This window comes from Rhinopithecus roxellana, chromosome 4 (genome assembly GCF_007565055.1).
Source record: "Rhinopithecus roxellana isolate Shanxi Qingling chromosome 4, ASM756505v1, whole genome shotgun sequence".
In the NCBI taxonomy this organism is placed as follows: domain Eukaryota; kingdom Metazoa; phylum Chordata; class Mammalia; order Primates; family Cercopithecidae; genus Rhinopithecus; species Rhinopithecus roxellana.
The window spans coordinates 32,755,531-32,769,722 of NC_044552.1; the positions used below are offsets into that span (position 1 = coordinate 32,755,531).

General features: G+C 48.4%; 1 protein-coding gene across 3 annotated transcripts in view; it reads left to right on the forward strand.

Annotated features, from left to right (window-relative positions):
* The window catches only part of GLP1R (glucagon like peptide 1 receptor), a 43,316-nt gene that overhangs the window by 9,591 nt on the left and 19,533 nt on the right, over positions 1-14,192 (forward strand). For all 3 annotated transcript variants that reach the window (XR_004056880.1, XR_004056881.1, XM_010389723.2), the window contains exons 4-5: positions 8,392-8,510; positions 8,874-8,980. Coding sequence is in view for 1 of the 3 variants with exons in the window: in XM_010389723.2 (XP_010388025.1) it covers positions 8,392-8,510; positions 8,874-8,980 (226 nt within the window). In the remaining 2 variants the exon portion in view is untranslated. The remainder of the gene's footprint in view (positions 1-8,391; positions 8,511-8,873; positions 8,981-14,192) is intronic.

Consider the following 14,192-nt stretch of genomic DNA (forward strand, 5'->3'; position numbering starts at 1 on the left):
CTGGGAGGAGTGATCAGGGCATTGGTGGGTAACCAACTCCATCAGACTCAGCCCTCCTCAGCTCACTCCTGCCTGCGAGGGGGGACCCTGTACTGGGAAAGGTGTGACTGGGTAGGTGGGAAGGTCACTGGGGGTACAGAGATTTGCAGAGGCTGCAAGAGGATCCCTGACTGGAGGGTTAGTTAATTTGCCCCTCTATCTATCCCAGCCTCCCTTACTGAGCCAGTTTCATCCAGGTACCATGGAGGATAACAGGAGACAAGCACCCTCGTGGCAAGGAGCTCCCAGTCTCCAAAAGGGGAGAAAAGATATTTCCCTACCATCATCATCATCATCATCATCATCATCTTCATAGCCAATATTTATTGAGTACATACTGTGTGCCAAGTCCTGCCCTAAAAGCAGGACTTTATAACTACCCTGTTGTTATGCCTGCTGTACAGATGAGGAAACTGAAGCACAAAAAGTTTAAGTCACTTGTTCCAAATGACGTTGTCAATGGTAGAGCCAGGATTTGAATCCAATTCATGCTCTTATCATCACACCTTGAAGGGGCCGGAGCCCAAGCAGCAACTGGCTCAGAAGCAAGTGTGGGCATGAGGTTATGCTGTGGGGAAGCCAGGAGTCTTCCTGGAGGAGGTGGCCTGGTGGGGCCCGATGTAAACTTCACCTTGGCACGTAGGACTGAAGTCAGATGAGGCCCAGGCAGGTGTCCTAAAAGTGCTGTCTCCTTGTCCACCCTCACCTCTCCCCAAGGGGCAGGGAGAGCCTGGGCCCATCAGTGGCCTGCCTTCTGCAATACTGCCTGTTGGAAGCACTTTCCACGCTACACTCTTTTCATCCTCACAACCCTCTGAGGCAAGTACTCTGATTACCCTCCCATTTTCAGATGGGGAAACTGAGGCACAGAGGTGCTCAGTGACTTTTGCAGGCTCACACAGCCATTAGTGGGTGACCCAGAAGCTTGGTTTAGAGTCAGTGTGGCTAACTGCTGCACCAAAGGCTTCCTTGGTCGAGGGTTGGGGGGTGCCCTTGCATGTGGCTCTGGCCTGGAGACAGATGAGTGGTCTGGATGCCCTCTGCTGTCTGGGCACACCTCTAGGGACAGGGATGAGCTGTCTGCCCTCTCGTATGAACTCTGCAATCTGGTGGTTCTGCTGACTAGCTGTGTGAGCAGGAGCAAGTTGCCAGACCTCTCTGTGCCTTGCTTGACTCATCTGGGAGATAGGATAGAGCCAAGTGACATGGGTGTGGGGAGGACCACAGGGCCTTGAGAAATGGTAGCTGTTAATTTTTCCCACCTCACTACATACCTCCCTGACTTCCTGCAATACACACGCTTTCTCTGCCTCCCATAGATTTGAGACTGGCAGCTTGGCCAGCGTCTGCCAGGCTTCTAGACCCCAGGGAGCCAGGCGTAGGACAGGGCCCATCACTCAGCACTAAGCCGCCCCCAGCTCTGCCTGCCGCTTGCAGCTCCATCCATCACCTTTAATTTTATTTGAGCAGGAAATAGGTCCTGGTGGTGCCCATTTATGAGTGTACATGGTTTTATTGCTTTCTCCATGAAGATAACGGCCACTGCACAGGCCCCCTGCCAGCCTTTACCCCACCCCCTCCCCCCGCCACTCGCCAGGCTAATTTACTCCCTTTTTTGACACTCGGAATCACCGACTCTGCCTCCCTCTCCCCACTCCCTGAGTTAGGGATGCACAGAGACACCTGCCACAGGCTCAAGCTGCATAATTGCTGTCTCTGGCCTCTCCCGGAGCTTTCCTTGGCAAAGGTTGGCAGCAGGGGCTTCCCTGACCCCCACCCAGGTGTGTGGGAGCAGTTCTGAAGAAGGGGACAGTTCTGGAGTTTTCTTGGGCTGATCAAGGGAGTAGCCTGTGGAGAAACGTCACAGTGTGCCCTGGTGTCAGCGAGAAGGAAGGGGGTCCTGGCAGAAAACATGCTCAGTTGGCAATTTGGAGAGAATTTAATGTGGGACAGGGGTCCTTTTCAGAGGCTGGGCAAGGTAAAGGGACCAATAAGGCATATAAAGCACCAGGGACTACAACAATGGAAAGCTTGAGCACCCCTAGACCTGAGAAGTAAGGGACAAGAATGGGGCTGGGGGTCCCCATGACAGCTGGGCTACAGTGGAGAAGCCACCAGCAGGGCTGTGGCCACAGAGGGGCAAAGTCACTGGCAGACCTCAAATCAAGGCAGGGAGGGAGCAGGGGAGAACACCCAGCATCTCTCTCCCTCTGGCCTTCCATCTTCTGCCAATGCCTCCCACTGGCCCAACCCAGCAGAGGCCAGGGAAGCCGAGGGGTGCTGTCCCATGGCTCAGGCTTCTAGAGTTCAGAATGGAGCAGAAGAGTGGGTGATCTGAGAAAAAGCAAAAGTCAAAACAATCACCAGACCCTTGAGCTGGGTCACGTTAGGAGCTCGGGATGCCACTGAGACCTTAGAGGTGTGTGAGTGTGTGCGCTGGGGAGAAGGGGTAACCCCTCTCCGTGGAGCTGAAGGTCGGCTCAGCAGCCCAGGCAGTGATACTGAGGGAGGCCAGAGCCACCCCTTCTGCCAAGAGTGCGGCGGCATTAGGAAGGCTTCCGAGGACAGGTGGGACTGGGGCCAGACCTGAAAGAACAGGCAGATGCAGAAAAGAAAAGGAAGCTCCTCCAAGGAGCAAGGGTTCCAGGCAGCACCTTGGACATGGGGCCAGGCTACCGGCCTCGGAACTACACGGTATCCTGGAGAAGTCAGCCAAGCCCTTGAATTCTGACCCCTCTAATTGAGAACTTGGGACTCAAGATCGTGCAGAGAGAGCAGGAGCAGATGAGTCAAAGACAGAAGATGTTCAAAGGAAATGACTGGCGCAAACGAGAGCTGGAGGAGAAGGCTGAAGTGGCTTCAGAGAGCCTGTTGGCCGCCCAAGGGCCCTCCAGCAGCCTCGCTTGCCCATAAACAGCTGATCTGCTTGTTACAAATCATTCCGGCCTCATTAGCTACACCCCCTCCTGATCTCTACCTGTTTGTTAGCTTAGTTCTAATTATATGAGAGTCATAAAATGCTTTAAAAATAACCTGTAACTCACAGTTCTTGGAAACTCTGGCAGGTGCCTCCCCTGAGTAATGTTGAGCCTGGGGGCTTTTACAACAGCCTGGGGTTGCCAAGAGGAGACTGGGCCCAAGCGTGTCCCCAGAGGAGTTCTGGCTGAAGTGGTGTCACAAGCTCCATCTCCAGTCTTTTTTTTTTTTTTAATTTTTAATTTTTTTTATTATACTTTAAGTTCTAGGGTACATGTGCATAACGTGCAGGTTTGTTACATATGTATACTTGTGCCATGTTGGTGTGCTGCACCCATCAACTCGTCAGCACCCATCAATTCGTCGTTTACATCAGGTATAACTCCCAATGCAATCTCTCCCCCCTCCGCCCTCCCCATGATAGGCCCCGATGTGTGATGTTCCCCTTCCCGAGACCAAGTGATGTCATTGTTCAGTTCCCACCTATGAGTGAGAACATGCAGTGTTTGGTTTTCTGTTCTTGTGATAGTTTGCTAAGAATGATGGTTTCCAGCTGCATCCATGTCCCTACAAAGGACGCAAACTCATCCTTTTTTATGGCTGCATAATATTCCATGGTGTATATGTGCCACATTTTCTTAATCCAGTCTGTCACAGATGGACATTTGGGTTGATTCCAAGTCTTTGCTATTGTGAATAGTGCTGCAATAAACATACGTGTGCATGTGTCTTTATAGCAGCATGATTTATAATCCTTTGGGTATATACCCAGTAGTGGGATGGCTGGGTCATATGGTACATCTAGATCTAGATCCTTGAGGAATCGCCATACTGTTTTCCATTAATGGTTGAACTAGTTTACAATCCCACCAACAGTGTAAAAGTGTTCCTATTTCTCCACATCCTCTCCGGCACCTGTTGTTTCCTGACTTTTTAATGATTGCCATTCTAACTGGTGTGTCCATCTCCAGTCTTAGTGAAGAAGTGCCCCTTCAAGAAACCGGCATCGGGGAGGATGTTTCAAAGGTCTACTATGTACTGGGCATTTCACATGTTTTATCTTCTGGGAAGTCATAATGCTTCCCATTTTACAGATAAAGAAACTGAGGCCTGAGGATGTGAAGGGACATGCCCAACATCCCACAGCTGGTTGAAGGCAGAACCAGGATTTGAACTTGGGTCTGTGTTGTTCAGAACCTGAGCTCCTTCTCCTAAGCCCTGATGCTCTACAGTACCCTTCACCCTGGCCCCGAGCTGATGCCTTCATTTCGAGCCTGGCCTTTGACCCTCATCTCACTCCCTTGGGAGGCCCTGTGCCTGGCCTCTCTGAGTCTCAGCTTCCGCATCTGTAAAATGGGGCCCAGTAGTCCTTGCTGGCCACGTCGTTGCCAGGGTGCAGGAGCTAATGGATTCATGAGCAGCTCTCCATGGCCCTGAGTGCCAGCACCCACGTGGAAGGGCGGCTGTTAGCTTGATTACAGGCGCCGCATCAGCTTCCGGGAGGGGAAGTGTTTAATTGGGGGTTTTATTTCCAGCAGCAGGGTCTGGCTTAATGAAATATCCCTGGGCCTCCTGGCATGTGGCTGCCGGGCTGCCTCCCTGTGTTGACAAGCCTTGAGCCAAATCCCTGGCTGTGATTTACCAGCTCCTCCCAAGCCAGATAAAGCCGGGCTGATAAGTAGGGCTATGCCTGACCCACCCCACCTCCAGCCAAGATGGGCGTCTGGGGATCATGGGCCCAGCCAGGAACCAGCCTGGCTTTTAATATTTGATGCTAATGAAGGGTAATTGACAGATGCACTCGCACAGGCTTGCTGAGTGAGGGACACAGTGATCCTTTGACTCTGTGCCGGTAATGCACACATCTGTGCACACACCACCTCCCCACCCTCCCAACTGGCTCTGAACAGAGGGCACGGGAATGGTGCAGCTGCCGGGGGTCTGCACTGGCAAGGGGGCCTGCTGGGAGGAGACTGAATGTTGAGAAATCTGAGCCCAGAGGAAGGGCAGAGGAGAATGGCACATGCCACATTCTTTCCTATTAACAGCAAGTTTGGCCGCTAACTTTAGGCCTCTGGAGGCAAAGAGCTGGGGGGTTTTAGTCTTGACTCTGCTACTTTCTAGTTGATGATCTTAGGAAAGTCACATGGCTACTCAGAGGCTCAGTTTCTTCATCTGTAAAATGGGACTAACCATTCCTACCTTGAAAGGTGGTTATAATGTTCAAAGGTGTCAGGTGTACAGTAGGTGTTCAAAAACTGGTTCTGTGAAGGCACAGCCTATGGAAAGAGCGTATAAGGAGCATGTTGTGAGGGAACCTGCAACAAGGCAGTGCCTACTGTATGCCAGGTCCTGTGCCAGCTGTGGGAAGTGGTTCTTACTATCATCACATGGTTGCAGACTGAGTCCTGGGTATGTGGGTCTTTAGCTGTTTCCTGTGCCAGCGGTTCCATGGCTGTGTCTTCTTTTCCCTGGCCCCTCAACCTTCTTCCTTTCTCCCCATTTCCTCCCATCAAAGCAGGGTGCTAGAGCAGGCTCTGACACCATCTCATTCTGCATGGAGTCAGCTCAGGTTCCCATCACTGCTTTTGGGGGTATCTACAGGAGAACACTGATTTTTCCTCATGTCAGAAGACTTGGCCCCAGTGAAGAATCTCAGGCATCCATGCAGCAGATAAAAGAGGCATCTGGGGGCTTGAGAGGGGCCCTTCACATTGCTAAAATCAGACGTCCCCTTCTCTGCCGTTGGGGATACGCCTGATTTTGTTCATAAATGCTTTTGAAGGGTATTGGAACACCATCGTTCCCACTGCTGTCAGTTTCACCATTAGATTTTCAGGTTTTTATTTTCCTCCCAGGTGAAGTATCTTTAAAATACAGATTCTTCCAGAAGGAGTCATGCCGCAAGCTGACTCTCCCCACTGGGTTACCAGACAATTTCTGTGTCTTGAAGAGGGACCTGGTTCAGGGTTTGTCTGGGAAAGGAGCTGGGAAGGAGAAGAAGAAAGAGCAGGGAGGCTGTCCTGGTGTCTGGGATCAGGGTTAGGGAAGGGCAAGGTCCATTGGCAAGCCTTGCTGACAGTGCTGGAAGAGGGCTGTCATCGGACTCTGCAGTAAAGTTGTCCCTGCCACATTTTTTGCTGGGGCGAAAAATAGAACCCCCAGACTAGATGGTTGCCCCTGTCCTGCACCCCTGAGGGTCAGGCCCTGGGGCTGCCACAGTCCCTATCTCTCACACACACACACACATACCACCACCACACTTTAATAAAGCCTCTTCTCAGGAGACCCAGTTCTTTTTTTTTTTTTTTTTTTTTTTTTTGAGACAGAGTCTCACTCTGTTGCCCAGGCTGGATTGCAGTGGCTCGATCTTAACTCACTACAACCCTACAACCTCCGCCTCCCAAGTTCAAGTGATTTTTGTGCCTCGGCTTCCTGAGTATCTGGGACTACAGGAGCGCACCACCATACCCAGCTAATTTTTAGTATTTTTAGTAGAAATGGGGTTTCGCGGCCGGGCACGCTGGCTCAAGCCTGTAATCCCAGCACTTTGGGAGGCCGAGACGGGCGGATCACGAGGTCAGGAGTTCGAGACCATCCTGGCTAACACGGTGAAACCCCGTCTCTACTAAAAAATACAAAAAGCTAGCCGGGCAAGGTGGCTGGCGCCTGTAGTCCCAGCTACTCGGGAGGCTGAGGCAGGAGAATGGCGTGAACCCGGGAGGCGGAGCTTGCAGTGAGCTGAGATCCGGCCACTGCACTCCAGCCTGGGCGACAGAGCGAGACTCCGTCTCAAAAAAAAAAAAAAAAAAAAAAAAAAAGAAATGGGGTTTCGCTGTGTTGCCTGGGCTGGTCTCGAACTCTTGAGCTCAGGCAATCCACCTGCCTCAGCCTCCCAAAGTGCTAGGATTACAGGCATGAGTCACCACGCCCAGCCAAGACCCAGTTTTGACTGCTGTCTCTCCACATGAACACTGACCAGTCACTACCCCCCGTGGGCCTCTGGTGTCTTCTCCATTCTCTGTCCTTCATTCCCTCCTTCCTCCCACAGCTGGGAAAGCTGGTCTTTAAAAAATCTTCTAGTCTTTTAGAATGTTGAACTCTTTTAAAGTTCGTCCCGCCTGCAGCTTCCCTTCTTGGTCCCCCTGTGCTCCCTACAGGTCAATGTCTCCCATACCCTCTCACTGTGCCCTTTGTCCCAAGTTCATTGGCCCTGGTGTCAAACTTAAGTTCCCCTGCAGGGAGGCTAGGAATGAAGCATTTCCTCCTGGACGCAAATAAGCAGTGGCCTCTATCAGCCTCACATCAAACCTGAGGCCACAGGCCAGCCATCTCCCTGGTAGGTGGACATGGGGCATGGCGGGGGACAGCCTCTGCTGGGATGTGAATGGGCACAGGCAATGCCCCACCTCGCCTCTGCAGGGCCTGTGTTTGATCTCTGTTGGTTTCCATCTATGCTGTTCCTTTCTGAGGTCCTTTTTGTCTTTTTTGTGTGAGTCTTGATTCTCTGAAGCCAGGGACGGTGCCACCATCCTCAGACAGGGGAGTTCCCTGAGGACAGGGGCTGGATCCTTCCCTCTCTCCAAGGGCTATCTCCATTTCCAACATATAATTAGAGTCTACATGAAGGTAGGAGCTGGGTCTTCCCCTTTTCTATGGGGGATCTCCAAAGGCCAAGGCTGCATATATCCATGAGGCTGTGTACTCCTTTTAGACCTGGAGGTCCTTGCAGGTAGGTCTGTGTCTCCTCCATCAGATTAGGACTTCTTATGGGCAGGGCTGTCTCTCTCTCTCTCTCTCTCTCTCTCTCTCTCTCTCTCTCTCTCTCTCAGATTGGTGCTCTGCCTCCCTTCCTCTTGGGAACTCAGTGTTAACCTTGTTCCCAGGGTCTGCTCTCCCCAAGGAGTGTGGGAGGGAGGTGGGCGCTGAGTCCTGAAAATCAGAAATAGCGAGTGACTGCTGCTGGTTGGTGCCAGACCTTGTCAGTAGTGTGATTTGAAGCTTAAGGCAGGGACATGGAAGTGAGCTAAACTCATCTCATCTCAAAGGCATGAATTCATTAAACTGTGTCCTAGGGTGGCTGAGAGGCAGGGCTGAGGGTGGAGCTGAGGAGCCCCTACTGTGGTGACCCCATCTTGTCCCTGGACCAACAGGGTATATGTCAGGAGAGGAAGGTCCAGGTGTGTGTGTGTGTGTGTGTGTGTGTGTGTGTGTGTGTGTGTGTGTAAAGAAGGGAAAAGGATGTCACTAACTCAGAGTGGTCCATTCTGGGGGAGCAGGGATAGCCCTCAGGTTTGGGGAGGAAGGGGGGCATCTAACACTGGGCAGGCTGCCCTATTCTGGGCTGAGGCTCAGGGCCAGGTCTCCCCACCCCAGTGCCGCAGGGCCATGTGTACCGGTTCTGCACAGCTGAAGGCCTCTGGCTGCAGAAGGACAACTCCAGCCTGCCCTGGAGGGACCTGTCGGAGTGTGAGGAGTCCAAGCGAGGGGAAAGAGTGAGTTGAGGCGGGGTTCTGAGCCAGGGAGCGGGGAGCTGTGTCCTGGCCTCACTGGAGCAAAAACCCTTGGCTTTGGTGGGGGCATCTGCGGTCATTTCATCCATCCCCTTGCCTCTGCGGGCTTTGTACACCATGCTTTGTGGACAAAGGTGGTGTGTATTCACCTCTCTGGCCTTGGAACAGGGCCCGAGATATCCAAGAACCATCGCTGTAGGTTACGGTTATTCTCTTTCTTGGTCCCGGTATCTCTGGTGAGTCCTGAGTTGGGGCCCCAACTCTGCCTCTGTCCCATGGGAAGGAAGGTTATGGGAAGAGGGCCATGGGCTGCCCATGTACACTTATGTCCCCTGTGTGCCACAGAGCTCCCCGGAGGAGCAGCTCCTGTCCCTCTACATCATCTACACGGTGGGCTACGCACTCTCCTTCTCTGCTCTGGTTATCGCCTCTGCGATCCTCCTTGGCTTCAGGTAAGGTAGCCCGGACGGGGCCGCTTCATCCTAACTCCCCCAGATAGAGGAGAGAAGCAGCCCAACACCAAATCAAAGCAACAGCGCAGCACATTCTTCCTTCTCTTAAGAGCTCTCTAGAGAGCCCTGACCATAGAATATGAGGTTGAAAACACAGGATATGATACTGTGTTCTTAGTCTAGCCTCCACTATGTAAATGTGTGCGTATGTACTGCAAAAAAGAACAAAAATACCACACATGCACCACCAACCTCAAAACCTTAACTGTCGGTGATGGGATTACAGAAAATCCCAGGAGATCTTCTCCAATGAACATATGGAACTTTAATAATTCAGAAGTCAGTATGATTTTAGAAAAGATCTTGGAGACTAGAGATCCTCCTCCCTTTGGGGCTTTTCAGCCCCAGTGGAAAAGTTCCTCCTTAGGTCTAACCTAGATGAGATGTTCCTTCCAAACTAGGAACTGGGAACAGAGTATCAGGTTCTTCCCACTCCTCTGTACTTGGTGGAGGTGGGCCTGGGGGACTGGGTTCAAAGAAGGGAGGGATTCTGAGAGAATGAGACCTCGGGACACCAGGCAGCAAGAGCAGGAGAGGTGGCATTCCCCCTCCCACCTTCAAGGCACCTGGCACAGTCCTGGGCACACGGTGCTCAATAAATGCATTCACTCAATGAATATTCTCCTCTTTTATTACGAATTATTCCAGCGATTCAAAAATGCAATGACTGACTGATATTATGATCATTCATGCACATACCATCCAGCCGAAGAAATAACACATCTCATAGTTACACTTCTCTGGGCAACCCTCTCTGATCACATCCCTCTCCCTGCCCTCCGCCCCTCAGAGGTAAGCCCTGAATGTGCCTCTTTGAATTCCCAAACATTTCCTTGTAACTTTTACCACATTTGTGAGTAGCTATAGAAATATATAGCAAGGTTCTGTGTATTTTTAATAGTGTGTTGAACATATTTGTCTTAGTCGTTTCCTGCTGCTATAGCAAAATACCTTAGACTGGGTAATTTCTAAATAACAGAAATATATTCCTCATGATTCTGAAGGCTGTGAAGTCCAAGATCAAGGCACCAGCAGATTCCATGTCTAGTAAGTGCTCGTCCTCTCTTTCCAAGATGGCACCTTCTCACTGTGTCCTCACATGGCAGAAGGGCAAATGGGTGAAAAACTCTCATAAACACCCTCAGGTCTCTTTTATAAGGTACTAATCCCATTCGTGAGGGCAGAGCCTTCATCAACCGAATCACCTGAAGGCCTCACCTTTTCATACTATTGCCTTGGGGACTAAGTTTCAACATGAATTTTGGAGTGACACAACATTCCAACCATAGCATTCTGCCCCTGGCCCCCCAGTTCCTGTCCTTCTCACATACAAAATGCATTCATTTAATCCCAATGGCCCCAAAGTCTTAATTCATCCCAGTATTAACTGTAAAGTCTAAGTCCAAAGTCTCATCTAAACCAGGTCTAAAGTATCATTTAAACCAGGTACGGGTGAGACTCAAGGGATGATTCCTCCTGAAGGAAATTTCTCTCTAGCTGTGAACTTATGAAATCACCGAAGTTATGTGCTTCCAAAATGAAATTGTGGGGCAGACATTCTCATTTTATAGGATGGACATTCTCATTTCAAAAGGGAGCAATAAGGGTTGGGTGTGGTGGCTCATGCCTGTAACCCTAGCTAATTGAGAGGCTAAGGTGGGAAGCCTGCTTGAGGCTAGAGATTGGAGACCAGCCTGAGCAATGTAAGAGACCATTAAATAAATACAATTGTTTATTTTTTATCTGAAACAAAATAAAGAATTAAAATTAAAATCAAAAAAGGGAGAAATAGGAAGAAAGGGGTAACTGGTCCCAAGTAAATCCAGACTTAACAGGACAAACAAGGTCAAATCTTAAAGCTTGAGAATAATCTTCTTTGACTCAGTGTCCTGCCTTCCTGATATAGAGGTGGGAGTTGGGTCCCCAAGTCTCCCCGAAGCCCCACTCCCATAGCTTTGCTGGATTCAGCTCATGTGGCAGCTCTCTCAGGCTGGAGTTGTGTACTGGGGGCTCTACCAGTCTGGGGTCTTGGGAGAGAATCTTGTCCCCCATGACTCTGCTAGTCATTGCCCTAGTCAGGACTCTCTGTAGCGGCCCCGCCCCTGTGCCTTAACTACTATAAATTTATTAGAAACCTCCACTCTGCCCAGGCCCTGAGGCTTTCCAGGATATCCTTTGAAATCTAGGTCTTCCTGGATTTCAAAGAAGCAGCTATGTTCCCTATAGCTCTTGCACTCTGTATGTGTAGAGTTAGCACCACATGGGCACTGCCAAGGTTTACTGCTATGTCCTCCAGAGGGATGGCCTGAGTTATACCTGGGCCCACTTGAGTCACAGCTAGGGTGGCCAAGGAGCACTGCACCCCAGTGTAGGGAGCAGAGACAGGAGGTGGCCCTGAGCAGTGAGTTCCAATGTCTCACAGTGTCCTGGGCTCCTCCCCCAAAACTGTTCTGCTCTCAAGACCCTGACATCTGGGCCTAAAGATCTCTGAAATGCATTCACGGTCATTCTTCCACTTTCTGGATGAATGGCACCTGCCTTTCCTCTATCCATACTAAGCTTATTAAATGTTCACTTGGCCACACCCTTGGCATTGTCTCCTGAACATGCTTTTGCATTCTTTACAATATGGCCAGACTGAGAATTTTCCAAATCTTTAAGTTCTTCTTCTCTTTTGATTATAAATTCCATCTTTCATTTCTCTCCTCCCACATTTTGCTATAAGCAGTCAAGAGAAGCCATGCTGTACCCTCAACACTTTGCTTAGAGATTTCTTCCACCAAATATTCTATTTCATTGCTCGTCTTTTCTCCCACAAAACACTTGGTTATAGACACAATTCAGCCAAATTCTTTACCACTTTATGACAAAGATGGCCTTTCCTCCAGTTTCTAATGCAATGCTCCTCATTTCTATCTCAGACCTCATCAGAATGGGCTTTACTGTTCATATTTCTACCATTATTATGTTCACAACCACTTAGATAATCTCTACAAAGATTGAAATTTTCTACATAGCTCTCATCTTCTTCTGAGCTCTCACCAGAATCACCTTGTATGGCCCATTTATGGAAATATAGACTTTTCTAGCCCACCACCCAATTCCACAGCTACTTCTACGTTTTTAGTTATTTGTTTCACGGCTACCCACTCTCAGTACCAATTTCTGTCTTAGTGTGTGTCTGCTGTTATAACAAAATACCTTAGACTTGGTAATTTTTGGATAATAGAAATTTATCTCTCACAATTTAGAGGGTGGGAAGCCCAAGATCAAGACACCAGCAGTTTGATGTTTAGTAAGGGCCTGCTCTCTGCTTCTGAGATGGTGTCTTCTCACTGTGTCCTCACATGGTGGGGAAGGAGTGAACACTATGCCCTCACATCACAGAAGGCAAAAGGGCTCACAAACTCACATAGGCCTCTTTTATAAGGGCACGAATCCCATTCTTGAGAGCAGAGCCCTCATGATCTAATCATCTTCTGGAGGCTTCACCTCTTAATACTTAAATTAAGAAATTTAAGTATTTCTTATAAGAAATACTTAATACTTAAATCATAGAAATATTTTCCTGTAATTTTTTGGTCCAACATTATGTTTGTATGAGATTCATTCACATTGACACAAGTAGTCCTGTTTTGTGGATTTTTGACCACCATTCCATATTCCACTGTATAATAGAGCACAGTTTATCTGTTAACCTTTTAATGGACATTTGAGTTGTTCTCTTTTTGTCTTTCTGAATTACAAATGTTGGTGCAATGTGCATTCTTACTTGTGTATTTCTCTGGGGCATATACCTAGGAGTAGAATTGCCAGGTCTGACTACCACCTGCTTTTACAATTTTACTAGGTATTGTTAAGTTGCTCTTCACAGTGGTCACACCAGTTTACCCTCTCACCAGTAATAAAAGAGAGCTTCCTTTGTCTGGCCTTATCACCAATGTTTAGTGTTTTCAGACTTAATTGTTGCTAACCTGAAGTATCTGAAACTGCCTTATGATTTTAATTTGCATATTCCAGATTCCCAGAGAGATCAAGCATTTTTTTCATGATTTATTCTGTGAATTGCTTTTTCATATCCTTTGCTTACTTTTTCATTGGCTTATTTGGATTTTTCTTTTCTATTTTACATATTCATTATATATTCTGGATACTAATCCAGAATTTACCCTCTCTTTAGTCTGTGGCTTATTTTTTCACTCATTTTATGGTGTTTTCTGCACAGTAGTTCTTCATTTTAATGGAATACAGTTTATCAATTTAGTATTGATAAATAAAATTTATCAATAAAGATTTACCAATTGATAACAATTAATTTTATTGATTGGTTTAAAATTTTTCGTTTTTTTCCAAAGAACAAATTGTGGACAGTCTTATTAAGAAGTCTTTCCTTGGCCAGGCACGGTGGTTCAAGCCTGTAATCCCAGCACTTTGGGAGGCCGAGGTGGGCGGATCACGAGGTCAGGAGATCGAGACCATCCTGGCTAACACGGTGAAACCCCATCTCCATTAAAAATACAAAAAAATTAGCCGGGCGTGGCGGCTGAGGCAGGAGAATGGCTTGAAACCGGGAGGCGGAGCTTGCAGTGAGCCAAGATCACGTCACTGAACTCCAGCCTGGGCAACAGAGCGAGACTGTCTCAAAAAAAAAAGAAAGAAAGAAAGAAAGAAAAAGAAATATTTCCTTACCCTAGTGTCATAAAGATGGCCACCTATATTTTCTGCAAGTTTCAGAGTTTTGCTCTTCCTTATGGTTCTTTGATCTGCTTGGAATTCATATTTGTGTATGATATAAATAAAGGATTTCATTTTTTTTCTATATGTGAAATTAGCTGCCTGAGTACCATTTATTGATCGCCTTTCCTTCCCTGTTGGTTTGCAATGACTGCCCTTCCATGTAGCAAGGCTCCATATACGAGTGGGTTGGTTTCAGTCACCTACGGTTTTTTTCTGTTAGGCTGTTTATCTTTCCCTATCCCAATACCACCGTGTCTTAACTACTGTAAATTTACTAGAAATCATATAGCAAAATCTCCTCCTCTGTGATTCTTTAGGAGTGTCTGGAATATTCTTAGCTCTGGCTCTTCTTTATAAGTTGTTAAAGTTCTACTTTAAAAATAAGTTAGAATTTTTATTAGTATGGAGAGACTTG